This window comes from Homalodisca vitripennis, chromosome 1 (genome assembly GCF_021130785.1).
Source record: "Homalodisca vitripennis isolate AUS2020 chromosome 1, UT_GWSS_2.1, whole genome shotgun sequence".
NCBI classification, from domain to species: Eukaryota; Metazoa; Arthropoda; class Insecta; order Hemiptera; family Cicadellidae; genus Homalodisca; species Homalodisca vitripennis.
The window spans coordinates 155,146,299-155,159,643 of NC_060207.1; the positions used below are offsets into that span (position 1 = coordinate 155,146,299).

Here is a 13,345-nt window from a genome sequence, read left to right on the forward strand (position 1 = left end):
GAGTAGATTTCAATCTACTCGATGACAAATATCGAAGACCTTGTTATCCCTTCGAATTACTCATTTTCAATAACTTTTAGACAGTCAGCATGGATTTGTCTGTCTATTGTATAATCTTTTTATTTATGATCTGGAACAGATATGGTTCTGTTATAATAAGGAACTAGAACTAGTTATTCACTACTAAAACATCCTCTCAAAATTATTTGGGATTTTTTAATATCCACCAACGCCAACACCAAATATTCGTGTACTTGTAAATGATTAGTTTATATGAACCCAAAGCAATGCCCACGTTATACGAGGGGCATCGATAGATTAACGTCTTGAGGAGATGTTCGAGATAGTATAGCTACAGTGTGTGGGTTGTGTGTGCATGTGTGTGCGTGTGTGTGCGTGCGTGTGTGTGTTTGTGTTTAGTCGCTGCACGTGCGAGTGTGTACTCGGGTAATTAACCAGCAAGACCTTCTCCAGTTACATGGGGTCACGTGGTATACAGTCATGTCAAATTACTCTGTACCCTCCTATCCAATCTCGTTGACGGTTATAATCTGCGTACGGTTCTCCAACTTCTCCATTACATAGCCGGCCACAATAATATTATGCATTTCCATTTGCTTTCCATTTAGATAACTTTTTATAAGTATATAAAGTTGAGATTCATACATCTGTATCTGCTAAATGACATCGTATTTCTTTCAAGTTTACAAAAGTGACACTACTATTTATCCTTGCAAAAAATAATTTATTGTACTTTTATATGCATATTTATATAAATAAGGTCAGCTCTTTACTTGTCTAATCTCGGTACTGTGCCACACCACTAAAATTAGACACAGTCTGGGTAATATATCTGAGAAGTTATTTACTCGTATATTTTAATAGGTAAATATATAAACTAAGCAAATCTTGCACTAGTAGTAAATGTTACTAAAAGAAAATTGTTCCAATATAATTTATTTCTTAAACGAGGCCTTTCGAAACCAAAGGTTTCATTGCAGGCGACTTAAAAAATATTTACATTATTTGTATTACTATTGTTTTTCAAGTATCATACGATGTAGATATATGGAGAAAATATATTTGAAACATTTCAATCAGTATGAACAATTAGATATGGCTACAGTTTAAATTTTTGAATAAATTGAGAAGAAAAAAGACTGGAATTTTCAATAAGGCTCTTTTCATTGTTTATAAGATTTTCTTTATTCCTATTTATGTGTAGTGTTTCCCAAGAAGTTAAATCCATTGGTTTTGTTACTTATTTTATTAATTTTAGATTTTTATTTTATGTTTTGAGTCCTGGTTAAATGCAACTTGGCTATAGCCAAGTTCTTTTTTCAATGCTTCTTTAGTATACTGTCAATTTGTGTTGCGTAACTATTTAATATTGCAATATTTTTACGTAATTCAGTTCTTTATTGTACTTTTCTTTGAGAGAGACGTATTTAAAAGTCTGTAAATCATTGAATGAAGCTCCTTTCTGTACAGGTGGATGCTTAGATTCATCGATGATAAATCTATCTGTATAAGTTTGTTTTCTTTAGATATCGCAATGTAAATGTTTTTAAGTTTTTAATCATCAATACGTCTAAAAATGGGATACTCTTGTTTTGTTCAATTTCATATGCAAATCTAATAGTAGAGTTAAACATACTTAGGTTTGTGGTAAATCTTGTAGGTTTTCATTTTTTCATATTTAATATATTTTAAGGACATCATCGACGTATCGTATCCATTTTCTTATGAAATATGTCATTTTAGATTTGACTGTAGTTTTAAAATGGCTCATAAACATATTGGCAACAAAACAAGAAATAGGGTTTTCCATAGCCATTCCATCAATTTGGGTGTAGTAAGATTATTTATATTGGAATGTGATCTGATTCGTACACAAATGTATCATCAGGGAGTATTCATCAATTATTTCCTTTTGTAGATGTTTAGAAGGTAACCAATATGTAATTATTTTGATTGTATACTTCATTGGAAAATTAGGATAAAATAATGCTACAGCAAAAGGTGTGAGATATTAGTATTCTTATAGAATAACGCCTTTAATTTGTCTATAAAATCGTATCTGTTCTTGATGGAAAATTATGGAAAACCTTCTAAAGTTTGAAGATTTTTCTACAACCATTTTGACAGAACATATATTGGGGAGTTTATACAAGACTCTGTTGGGCGCATTCCATTCCCAAGATTTTTTATTTTTGGTAGGCGCTTGTAATTTTGAAATGGTAGGATAAGGATTATGGTAGGATTTCTATATAAATGCTTGGTAATTACATTTTAAAGATAGGTTTATTTACATTTCATTGTATTGGGAATAAAAATAGCTATATAGTGTTTACAAAACATTTATGGAACAATAAAAAAATAACCAAAATTATTGCAGTGAGAGCTAAAGATGGCCACAAGGAGTAATTTCAAAAGACTTTTGTTTTTGGCACTTGTATTTCCTAGTAGTTATCTACAAAATAAAGATGTTCTCTTTTAGAAAACCTATTAATGATGCCAAACACTCAGGCTCGTTATATTATCAGACATATAGTTATATTATAGATATGTATCTCTAACATTTTTCTCTGTGTAATGTTCCTCCATAAAATCTTTAAACTGGCATTTTATTGTCAATATGAAAAGCTTTAGTTTTCCTCTTTCCTTTTCCTCTCCACTTTTCCCCCACACGTAATGCATAATATGACCAAATGATTAAATTGGAATATAGTGATTATTCCCTGGTGTTTTTTTGCCGTTTACCTCACTAGTACGGTAACAGATTTATAATACGCGACAACATAACGGTTCAAAAGGTTAGTCAGAGGGAAATATCTTGTAATAGAAACGGATTATGTTTATTTCATCCAAGGTTTTGATAATGTAACAATTTATAAAATAATCTAAGCATTGTTTGGGTACCCAATGCTAAAACAAGAAAAGCGATTATAAGTACATTACAGAAACTTATTAAATTATATGCTACGTTGAGTAAACTGTGTCAGTAATACATTTTAATACCCAGCATTTTAAATTTGGTTCATAAAAATGAAGTTATTCTCACAATATTAAAATGGATTACAAATTTAAACAAAACTTTGTTTTAATACGCGTTATCGAACAAAGTTTCTGCAACACAACTATTATATGAGTGATCCGTACTTTGGAAAGTGAGTGTTTAAATTAACAGTTCAAAATATATTGATATTATTAACATCCTAAATCGTTTCTAGTGGAAAATGGGAAACTAGCCTTTGGTTTTTGGATTAATCTGAAACAAACATAAAATATTGCACAAAAACATTATAAAATCACCGAACAGAACTGCGGGACTTTTTTTGCTTCAGCCTCACCTCATTACGCAGTTTCCCCTTTTAATTTAACAGCGTCCAATACGCCTCTTGTTTGGGAAATATTTACTCGAGCCACAGTGTAAACTTGTATCCTTACATTGATTTATATCCAGTTTTCTTTAAGATACTTAAAACATGATCATTTTGTTACAAATGTTTATACAATCAGTATCAATCGATTTGAGGAGATAAACATTAACGAATAAATCAAAGAAGCTCCACCTGTAAAGTTTAGCAACAATAAAATATGGTAACCACGATTATTACTGTTGGCAAAGCATTCATCGTACACTCGGTTTATTTACAAAATGAAATTTCCCTGTTTGCTTCTCGGTTATTACAGTGAGCCTGGTCCTAGACGCATCTCGCCACGGGCTACAGTCATAATGAAAACCAACCATTGTATATCTTTCCTACAACTTCAACATTGCCTTGTGATCCCTTTGTTATTTCATTCGTTTTAGCAAATTTTCAAAAACCCGGAGACTTGGACGGGAATTTACTTTTAAGTATTCACCCTATCCTTTTCTTGTCTTATAATCTGATATTTTTTATACAAGAACATCCTTAGATTAAAATTGATTATAGTCTGGTCAACCACGTATAACAGTTTAAAGTTTTAAAGTAAACTATGTGTGTAAAACATCTTTAATATGATACGCAAGATACGTAATTTATTGTCACAATATATGTTACCCATTATGTTTCTAAAATACTTTTGTCATTAATATTTAAAACCCTCAAATATTGCAGTGTTATAGTGTTTTTATCGAGTAGAATGTTCTGCGCAAATTATTACACAAGTAAAACAAAAACACATTACAACAAACTTTACTGATATATTTGACGCTTTAAATGCTTGAGAAATTCGTTACTTCGTCACCTCTGTGACATTTCTTTGCATAAGCAGACGTAAAATTAATTTTATACGTAAAAATATAACGTTTACAACACGAACCTACTCGTCACTGATTCGTATTAAACAATAAATTGTGATAGTGGCCAACATATATACTGCTTAAGCTCAATGACCTCATTTATTCCAGTGGTTTAAGATGGAATTCGTTTCCACTCCTTCAAAACTTTTACTGCTATGCATAACTTAGCCAAAAATTAGTGTATGAACAGGTAACTAACACCTTAACAGAGTTTTAGTACAATATGTATCATAGTTCATATCAATATATTTAAAGATAAATGAAATGAAAAATGTCTTTATTAGAGGCGAAGTTAGGACTATAAAGTCCTCCCTACCACTTAACATCTACCACTTAATTGCTCGTTTCATTTCATAGTTTATTATGTTGATGAATATTTTAAATTGTAAAGGTTTTATTACATAGAGACTATGTAACGTAATGACTCAGTACTTACCTAATTACCCTAATGAAATATTAAACTTAAAACACTAACTTTGTTTTTGTTGTGCCGGTGAGTTTCTAAATGACCACAACTCATTAATATTTCATTCTAATTTTAAATTTTAATAGACTAATTATTTTCAAAAGTCTATATATCCTAGTTTGTATACGTTGCTAAACAATTTTCAGTAATGGAGAGAGAAAATGTCTTTATAAAGTCACCACTGTTGGTAAACATTGTGTGTTTCATTTTGTGCCAGTAACGAACCAGGGTAGTTTACATATCGAATATTAAAATAAGTAAGACGGAATTGTTGACAAACGCAATTATGGTGTTCAAAAATATTGCTTTTCTCGTTAATAAACAAATGAGTGTGTTATCAAGTATGCTAAATGGAGTATATAAGTATATGATGGTGTGTGGAACAGATATGGAATAGTGTAACCGTAACTTCTTTACTCACTATTTCTTACTATTTTGTGTTATATTTTTTCTGATATTCTTGGAACTAAGTTATTGGCGAATTAACAACCTAATTGTCTCGCATTGGTTTTTCTCTACTAAAATTTGAAGCCAAAAACCTGCCTATCGGGAAAGACCTTGCGTTTGAGTCCGTCCGGTGCAACTCACGTTCTTTTTAATTAGAGTTCACGTCCTAATCTATTCACCTTTCTTCTCACTTTGACTTCGTTTCTTTTGTAACTAGTGATGGTTGAGCTCTGATATCTAAAGTCAATTTCGAGCTAAGTCTACCGACTTCAAATTTTGCTACTCAACGTCTTAATTTAAGGGAAATTAATTTTAATGTTTTAATAACGTTTAAGTTTCGTGTGCAATATTCTGAAGATCATTGGAACCTCGGCCCACCTCTAAATAAAATTTCAGTTCATTCTTATTCTGTTTTAGCAGCAAGTTGGCAAAGACGTATATTTATTTAAGAGCTAGGTGTGGCATGTACGTTTCATTCCACAATTACATTTGTATGAACACTTTGCAATTTTTTAATATTTATTACTACGATTTCAGATATCTCCACTGTATGTGTTCCGTCCATTCAGTACAAGACGTTGTTCAAAATGTGTAGTTCATTATTCACCTTAAATGACTTTGTGACTTGTGACGAGTAAGTTCCACGACAATTAACGTTCACGACAAAAAATATATTATTACCGTTAATATCGTAATAATCTAGAACGGTTATTTTATTTCTCCTTATTAGAAAAAACCCATTATTAAAGACTTAGGCCTCTATAAAACGTATTCGATCAATCTTGAACTGCTATTTGAGAATAGTGTAATAAAATAGCCTATTTATCTATTCTATTGTGTGACTCGGTCTACTGTTAAATGATATCACTCTGTGCTTTGTTAGAACTGTTTCAAACTTCAAAAATCTAACATAGACAAGAAAATGACACATATAGTGAAAGCAAACCAGAGTGTATGTATCAAACAGAAAACATTGTAGGATAGATGGGTGTATAGTGTTGTTTCTCTACCACCCTCTCTCTCCCTCGGTCTGATGATGTTAGGGTTGAGTTCCTCTACAGGACATGATCTAACTGGCTTTCGTCTATCAATATAGGGTTCATGTCCACTCTATTAAACCTCTGTACAGAACTAACAAGATATTATATTAATAATAGGTAACACGTTACCTCTTGCAATAGTCCATTAAACTACAGTTTGCTTATAAATAAATAGTTATGGCAACGAAGATATTTTCGTATCATATCAATCATGAGCGTTATCGTAGCATGGCTATGGTTCTCCCACCGTGAGGTACCGGAATCGAATTCCCAATATAAATTGACAGATGAATTTAGGAAATTTCCCTATAAAAAACGCTTTGTCTGATAACGTACGTAATCATATTTCTACTACTCAACTTTTGTGTCTATTAAACCGTAGATACTGAAACATTGCTGAACATTGTTATACATGGTTACATGAGTTAGTTCACGTTAGGAATGTGAACATTGACAACAATGTTGGTTAGAATTTGTAATAAAATATTAGATTCCAATGTTTTGAGAATTACGTTAAATTATCGCTAACAGTCCACTGGGATTGGAAAACCAACATTTGCACAGTGTTGCCTCTCTTAAGAAAATGGTCACGGCTAATTACTCACAGTCAAGACAAAACTTTTGGACATCCCGGTGGTATAGGACTCATTTTCCTCTCCCACTGTCCCCTACCCGAGGTATAGGTAATGGTACAGGTTAGATTCGGTTTTGGCTAGATCCCTTGTTCAGGGATTTGTCGTGGCAACAAAGAAAACTGGGTTCTGGAAACACCTCATATTTGTTTAAATGGACTTGTTAACTAAATATGACTTTTCAAACCTAAGTATATATATGGCACTTGCAATATATTTAATTACAACCAGAAGTACTTCTAAACGCGCAAAAGTGGGTAATAATTTAGAAAAGTCTCCCGCTTTGTAAAGCGTGTTACAGGAAGAGTGAGAAAAACACCAGTGTTATCACAATTTTGATTGTTATGTTACGTATTGATAAACTGAATAATAATAAAAGTCTCAAATTTGTAACTTAAAGCACACCTATGCAATAACAAATTAAAAATTGTTAGAGCAGAAAGAGCAAGAATGTTCACGCTAAGAGATATTTATCCCAGAACGTGAGGTTAGAAAAAAATCAAAGATACCTACAGTTTCCTAAGAAGTAATTTGTCCAAAGCCTTCTGCGAGTCAACATAATCAATATTAACTTAATCTCAAAGTTCACTTTTTGGCGCAGGTACAACTAGGAGTGAGTTTCAAGCACTAGACCTGACATTCTCCTTGGTGTGGTTAAGTGATTTTACAATCCCTTATAAATGTAATACAGATGACTTTATTTACGCTATAGTACGTTCAAATTTAAAAACAATTAAGTAAAAGAGTGCTGGGTCTACAATGGGGAAAAAGTTTTTGAAAATATTCACAGAATGAGCCTTGATGGCTTTATTTGATTGACTCGTTATGGTCGTTTAGTAAACAGCCCCATTCAGTAAGGCCTAAATTCCCATGCATATTTTATCTGAAAAATATTTTCAGTATAAAATTTAATTTGCTTCTAATTTAAAGTGTAGCGTAAGTAATACTTCGAAGTTCATACGGAGGCAAAATTGTAAAATTTTTAATCATATTTTAAAATTCTTAAGACTTGAAATAACCGCAGCTTTAACACTCGCAGCGTGTTATATTTCATATTAATTTACATAGGAGTATATATTATATTTTAAACTAAACATAATTAGATATCCTCTTTATAGGTCAGAATAGACTTTATATTCATCTACTAATAAAATCTGTTATAATATTTTGTTTATGAAGCTCTTGTTTTAAAAAATTACTAAGAAGACAGAAATACTGGGAAACTGTGTTCGCTCTACTTTTATAGCAAGAGCAACTGGTCCACAGTTTGTATCTACATTGTATCCTTAGAAGCATAGATATTGTGGAAATGAGAACTGCCTGAAAAATACCCACACAAGTTGAAATTTAGTACAAAAATTAATCTTATAAATTGTTTCAGCTAAATTTTATGGCTAGCTCGATACGCAATTTCGCGTCAATGTGGCGGCCGTTTAAATTTTACAAAAATTCACAGCTCTATCATTTCTTAAAATATAGAAACAAAAGTGTTCTTGAATGCTTATAAGATTCATATATTTTAATAGTCAATTTGTTCCTATCTTGAAAGGTTTTCTTGGTATTGATTACATTTAAATCTCATGAGAATTACCTTTTATATTTCAGTTGTCACAAAATCTTCTTATTTCTTGCTACTGCGTGGAAAGGACTACTGTAATGTTGAAATCATCAGTTCTGTATTCAATTCAAATAAAAGCTACTGTATTCTAGAAAAAGGTATATTCTATGACTAATTAATCTGAGATGATAGCTTGCAGGAAGGATTTTAAGAACACAGTGTAGGTAGGACGCGCTTGTAAATACTAGAGTTCAACGAACATTATTAGTATTGCTCAAGAGGTATTCTGAGATTTGATTTTTGTAATCCGGTGGGTTTTAAAATGTATCTCTACAATGTCTTTGATCCTTAACTTGTACCAGTTGCTAATGTTGGTACGCGCTATAGATCTGCCTTGCTGAAGGAAGTGGTGGTGGTGGTTCTAATGTATTTGCAATCAAGGCTTGAGCAGCTGCGGGCCAACATATTTTTGTCAGACAACGTAAACTCACAAGCCCGTCATCTGTTACAGTTGTTGAAGTTGGTGGTCGCTGTAGATCTGCCTTGCTGAAGGAAGTGGTGGTGGTGGTTCTAATGTATTTGCAATCAAGGCTTGAGCAGCTGCGGGCCAACATATTTTTGTCAGACAACGTAAACTCACAAGCCCGTCATCTGTTACAGTTGTTGAAGTTGGTGGTCGCTGGAGATCTGCCTTGCTGAAGGAAGTGGTGGTGGTGCTTCTAATGTATTTGCAATCAAGGCTTGAGCAGCTGCGGGCCAACATATTTTTTGTCAGACAACGTAAACTCACAAGCCCGTCATCTGTTACAGTTGTTGAAGTTGGTGGTCGCTGGAGATCTGCCTTGCTGAAGGAAGTGGTGGTGGTGGTTCTAATGTATTTGCAATCAAGGCTTGAGCAGCTGCGGGCCAACATATTTTTGTCAGACAACGTAAACTCACAAGCCCGTCATCTGTTACAGTTGTTGAAGTTGGTGGTCGCTGGAGATCTGCCTTGTAGTAAGGAGGAGGCGGCAGCTCTGGCTGGCATTCAACTAAGGATAGAGGAGTCCTGGGGTCGACCTTTCCATCATCCTCTCTCTCCAGACGACCCAAACACGCTCAAGCCTATTTCTGAAGACAAGGTAAGCTTTGCTTCTAAACCCCTAACATACTACACGTTAGTGTTACTACTACTTGAGCATCACCACAGATATTTATGAAACAATACTTCGTTTGGTTAAGAATTACGAGAAACAGTTGTGCCATATTCTAATGAAATGTGCTAAATTACTATTATTGAAAATATGTGGACTGGGGAATGAGTTTTAAGACAAATTTTAATCATATACATGTGTATAGTGCTCGTTTTAGAGTACATTTTACCTTAATATGAATCTTCAATTATAAATCCAAAACGTAGAATGCTCTTTACGTTAAGCCGTAAAACACAGGCATGTACAACATGACATAAATAAATCGTAGCCTTCAGAGCCAATGGTAATAATTTATTATAAGGCTTTTGCTATGTGCTTCTCCTAGAAAAAATTATCGTACAGTTAATTTTTTACAGAACCAGTCTTATTTAGAAAATATAGCCTTAACAGCTCTAGTATTGAACACTTCCTTGACATTCCAAAGAATCCCAAATAATTCCCCTATTAAAATACTTCTCTTTAATTGGATCATAAATCTCGATTGCACGAATGCTGACGGCCATGACTACGAAGAACTGCGGAATAGATATTCTGCTACGAAACTTAACGACCACGAACCGAAGAGATAATAATGAATAAAATAAAAACTACTTCACCAGACGGGTTCAGCACGTAGAAGTTTATTACTGGTTTTAATTAGCACAGCCAAAAAGGTATAAATTTGATTACTTTTATTATTTACAGTATTATTTATTAAAATTAATATATGCAAGAAGTTTTTGACAAATTAAATTAATACTTACGACAGGGCTCGTGGCAATTTGTCTTCGAGACTGAGGCAGAACAAATTGTAGAACTAAAATCGCCCGACTTGTACAGGAAATGAGTGATTGACTCAGTCACGTAAAAAGTGAGAAGTGTTCACTTACGATTACTTATAGTAACATTATATTGTAAAACTGTAAATACACATTCGGGATAGTGTATTTTGTTTTTAAAATGTTAATCTTGAGGTATAATGCAGAAAACAATTTAACTCAGCTATAGAAACATATAGCCTATTGCTTCTCCTTAGCATAGTTTTGTCTTAAAACCATAAAACAAAAATTAACTCTATTTGAAATATGCTTTATTATTTTAACTTGTGGTAAATACTATTGTTACCCAATAATTTTACTTAACAAACAGTCCTGCGCAAAACCCTCAATTCGGTTAGGTATTTTAAACTTTAACACAATAAAGTTCACAAAATAATTCAAGTCAGATTAATTAACATAATAGTAAAGGTATCGAACAAATCTTTCCAGTTCATCACTCCGTTCATCATAATCTCTATCGCTCTTCCTTCTCTTTCTCTCGTACTCTCTCTCTCACTTACTCTGATACCTTTTTCCCTCTTACTTTACCTTCCTCTCATTACTCCCCTTCTCTCTTACCCACTTCTGTTCTGTTTACACAGGATAAGAAACTGAGGGAATCTCTCATTTCATTTGGTCCTATAATGACCTTTGCGCTTGTTTCCTGACTGACAGATATTTGGGATGGGTTAAGTTGGAGGTAGGAGTGGCTTCATGTCGAGGTCTAATTTTACATCTACTATGAAAGGGGATAACAGTTAGTATACCTGTTATATCACCTTCGGAGAAGGGTAGGCTAGCTCTGGGCTTCCAGCTTGCATAAACCTTAAACATTTAAAAGAGAGTCCTTCCTACTCCAAACGTCATTCTCCGCCGTGAACTAGACGTATCGACCCTTTTTACCCCAATATATTTTTTTGGTTAGTGACTTGCTGATCTTGGGCATTCAGGGGGTAGCCCAAATTCCCAAATGCAAGTGACACATTAGTTAATGAAGTTCCCAGTGTAGGTTCAATGGGAAGTTATAAACCAGCCAAAAGTAAACCTTTTCGATTCTTGAGGATGAGAAAGTGGGGAAAAGACAGGGGCAAGAAAACCCAAGATAAGAGGGGCGTAAGTGTAGTAAAGGAGAGGGTTTGGTGACGGAAGAGAGGGTGAAATCATAAATTATGTTCTTTAAAATAAAATTATATATTTGTATTTTTTCGATGCTGTAACTATTTACTGAATTGTTTTCAGTCAGGCCATATATTTTTCCAAAATGGTTAAAATGTTTCAAGCTCCAAATTTCAAGTTACCAAGTTCAATTGTTTGTATCAAACAATGATTTTGGTAACAGTGCATATATTTTTGTACTGTGTTTGTTGCACATGAGGATGCCAAGAGAAGCAATTTGTCAAAACAAATATTTTTGTATCCCCGACTTGTTGTGCTACACGATTGGCCTTTGGGCTGTGTGTTTGAAAGGAGGTTGCCTGTTGAAGTATTGTGGTGACATAGAAAATTTTACCGTTGCTGTTGGGTTAACTGTAACGCTATAGCGTTACAGCATTGTTAAGTATACTTACTTCGTGGTTATTATTTGGTCTATTGCTAACACGTAAGAGAGACATAAATATAGCTTTTACTTTGCTTACACGTTACTGTCCATGACTTAAAAACCTCCTTTCAACTATTATATAAAAAAATATAAGTTAAAAAAAATAACCTAATAAGAAAATAAGTAATGCAATTAAAACACGTTATACTACTTTTGAGCCCTTTATTTATTCAATAAAATCTGTAATATATAACATTTGAAATTTTGAAAAACTTATAAAATGTTCTTTTTAATAAATGGAATATTCTTAAATATATTTATCTATAGAGGTAATATTGGTAAACAAGACTTTCCATAAACAATATATATATTATATCAAGTCCGACTAGATACCTAAAAATTTATTCATGTTTGAGTTTTGAAATGTTCCTACTTCTAAAATACTACGCACCTTTTTGATGTTTATACTTCAATGCACATAATAATAATAAATTACAATATAATTTACATCTTTAGCTAAAACCAATGCTACGAGTATTTGTGATTCTACTGCAATTTTGTGTAATTTTTATCATGTTCAAAAACATTTATCGATATTTTATGCGTTTTCCAATATTTATTCAGGTGAAATAACACAACATAATTGAAATCTATCAACTGAAATAAGAATAAGTCATATAACATCAGCGGTTTTTTTATTCTCTTTTCGAACCCTACCTCTTTGATCCCTTTCTTTAAGCCATTACTGTGCCTAATCCCACAAAACCCTAACAATCATCTGTTATAACGGTTACTAGTTTCATTTCTTCTAAAATCAAGCTAAGCGGTGTTAAAATTGACAACTAACTTGAAAATGTATTATTATTCCAACGTGAAAAATTGAAAAATGGTGTTTTTTACCCATACGGTAGTTATTTTTTATGTTTTATAGTATAATGTGATTTTGTTAACACAACACCGAGTATTTTACTAACAATAGTAAATTTTTTGGAATGTTTGAATAGAGTTTAAAATGTGACTATAATTTTTTAGAGTATTTAGTGTAAACTTAGTAATTAAATTTTTGAGAAATTATAAATATAAACCACCGCAAGTACTTATTTAATTTCAATAATCAATCGCAAAGAGTGGTTTGCTGTTTATAATTTGTTATTATAAGTATGCATCACTTTTGAGAACGTATCATATTGAGTTTTTAATTTGCAAAAAGTTGTTATTTATGGAATTATTTAAGTACTTCACAGATTTCGTCTCCCTTTCAGTAAGCGTTAAAAAATTAGAATGATAGCGGATATTCCGATTCCCTTGACGTTAGCTTATACAGTATATAAAACTATTATTATCATCGTTGTATTAACTACAAAGTTACACGACATATCGC

The 13,345-nt window shown here is 32.6% G+C and overlaps 1 protein-coding gene across 5 annotated transcripts in view; it reads left to right on the forward strand.

Moving 5' to 3' along the window:
• Nucleotides 1–13,345, forward strand: part of LOC124374291 — a 1,063,620-nt gene that overhangs the window by 810,531 nt on the left and 239,744 nt on the right. For all 5 annotated transcript variants that reach the window (XM_046832534.1, XM_046832531.1, XM_046832545.1 and 2 more), the window contains exon 29: nucleotides 9,394–9,555. In XM_046832534.1, the coding sequence (XP_046688490.1) occupies nucleotides 9,394–9,555 (162 nt within the window). The remainder of the gene's footprint in view (nucleotides 1–9,393; nucleotides 9,556–13,345) is intronic.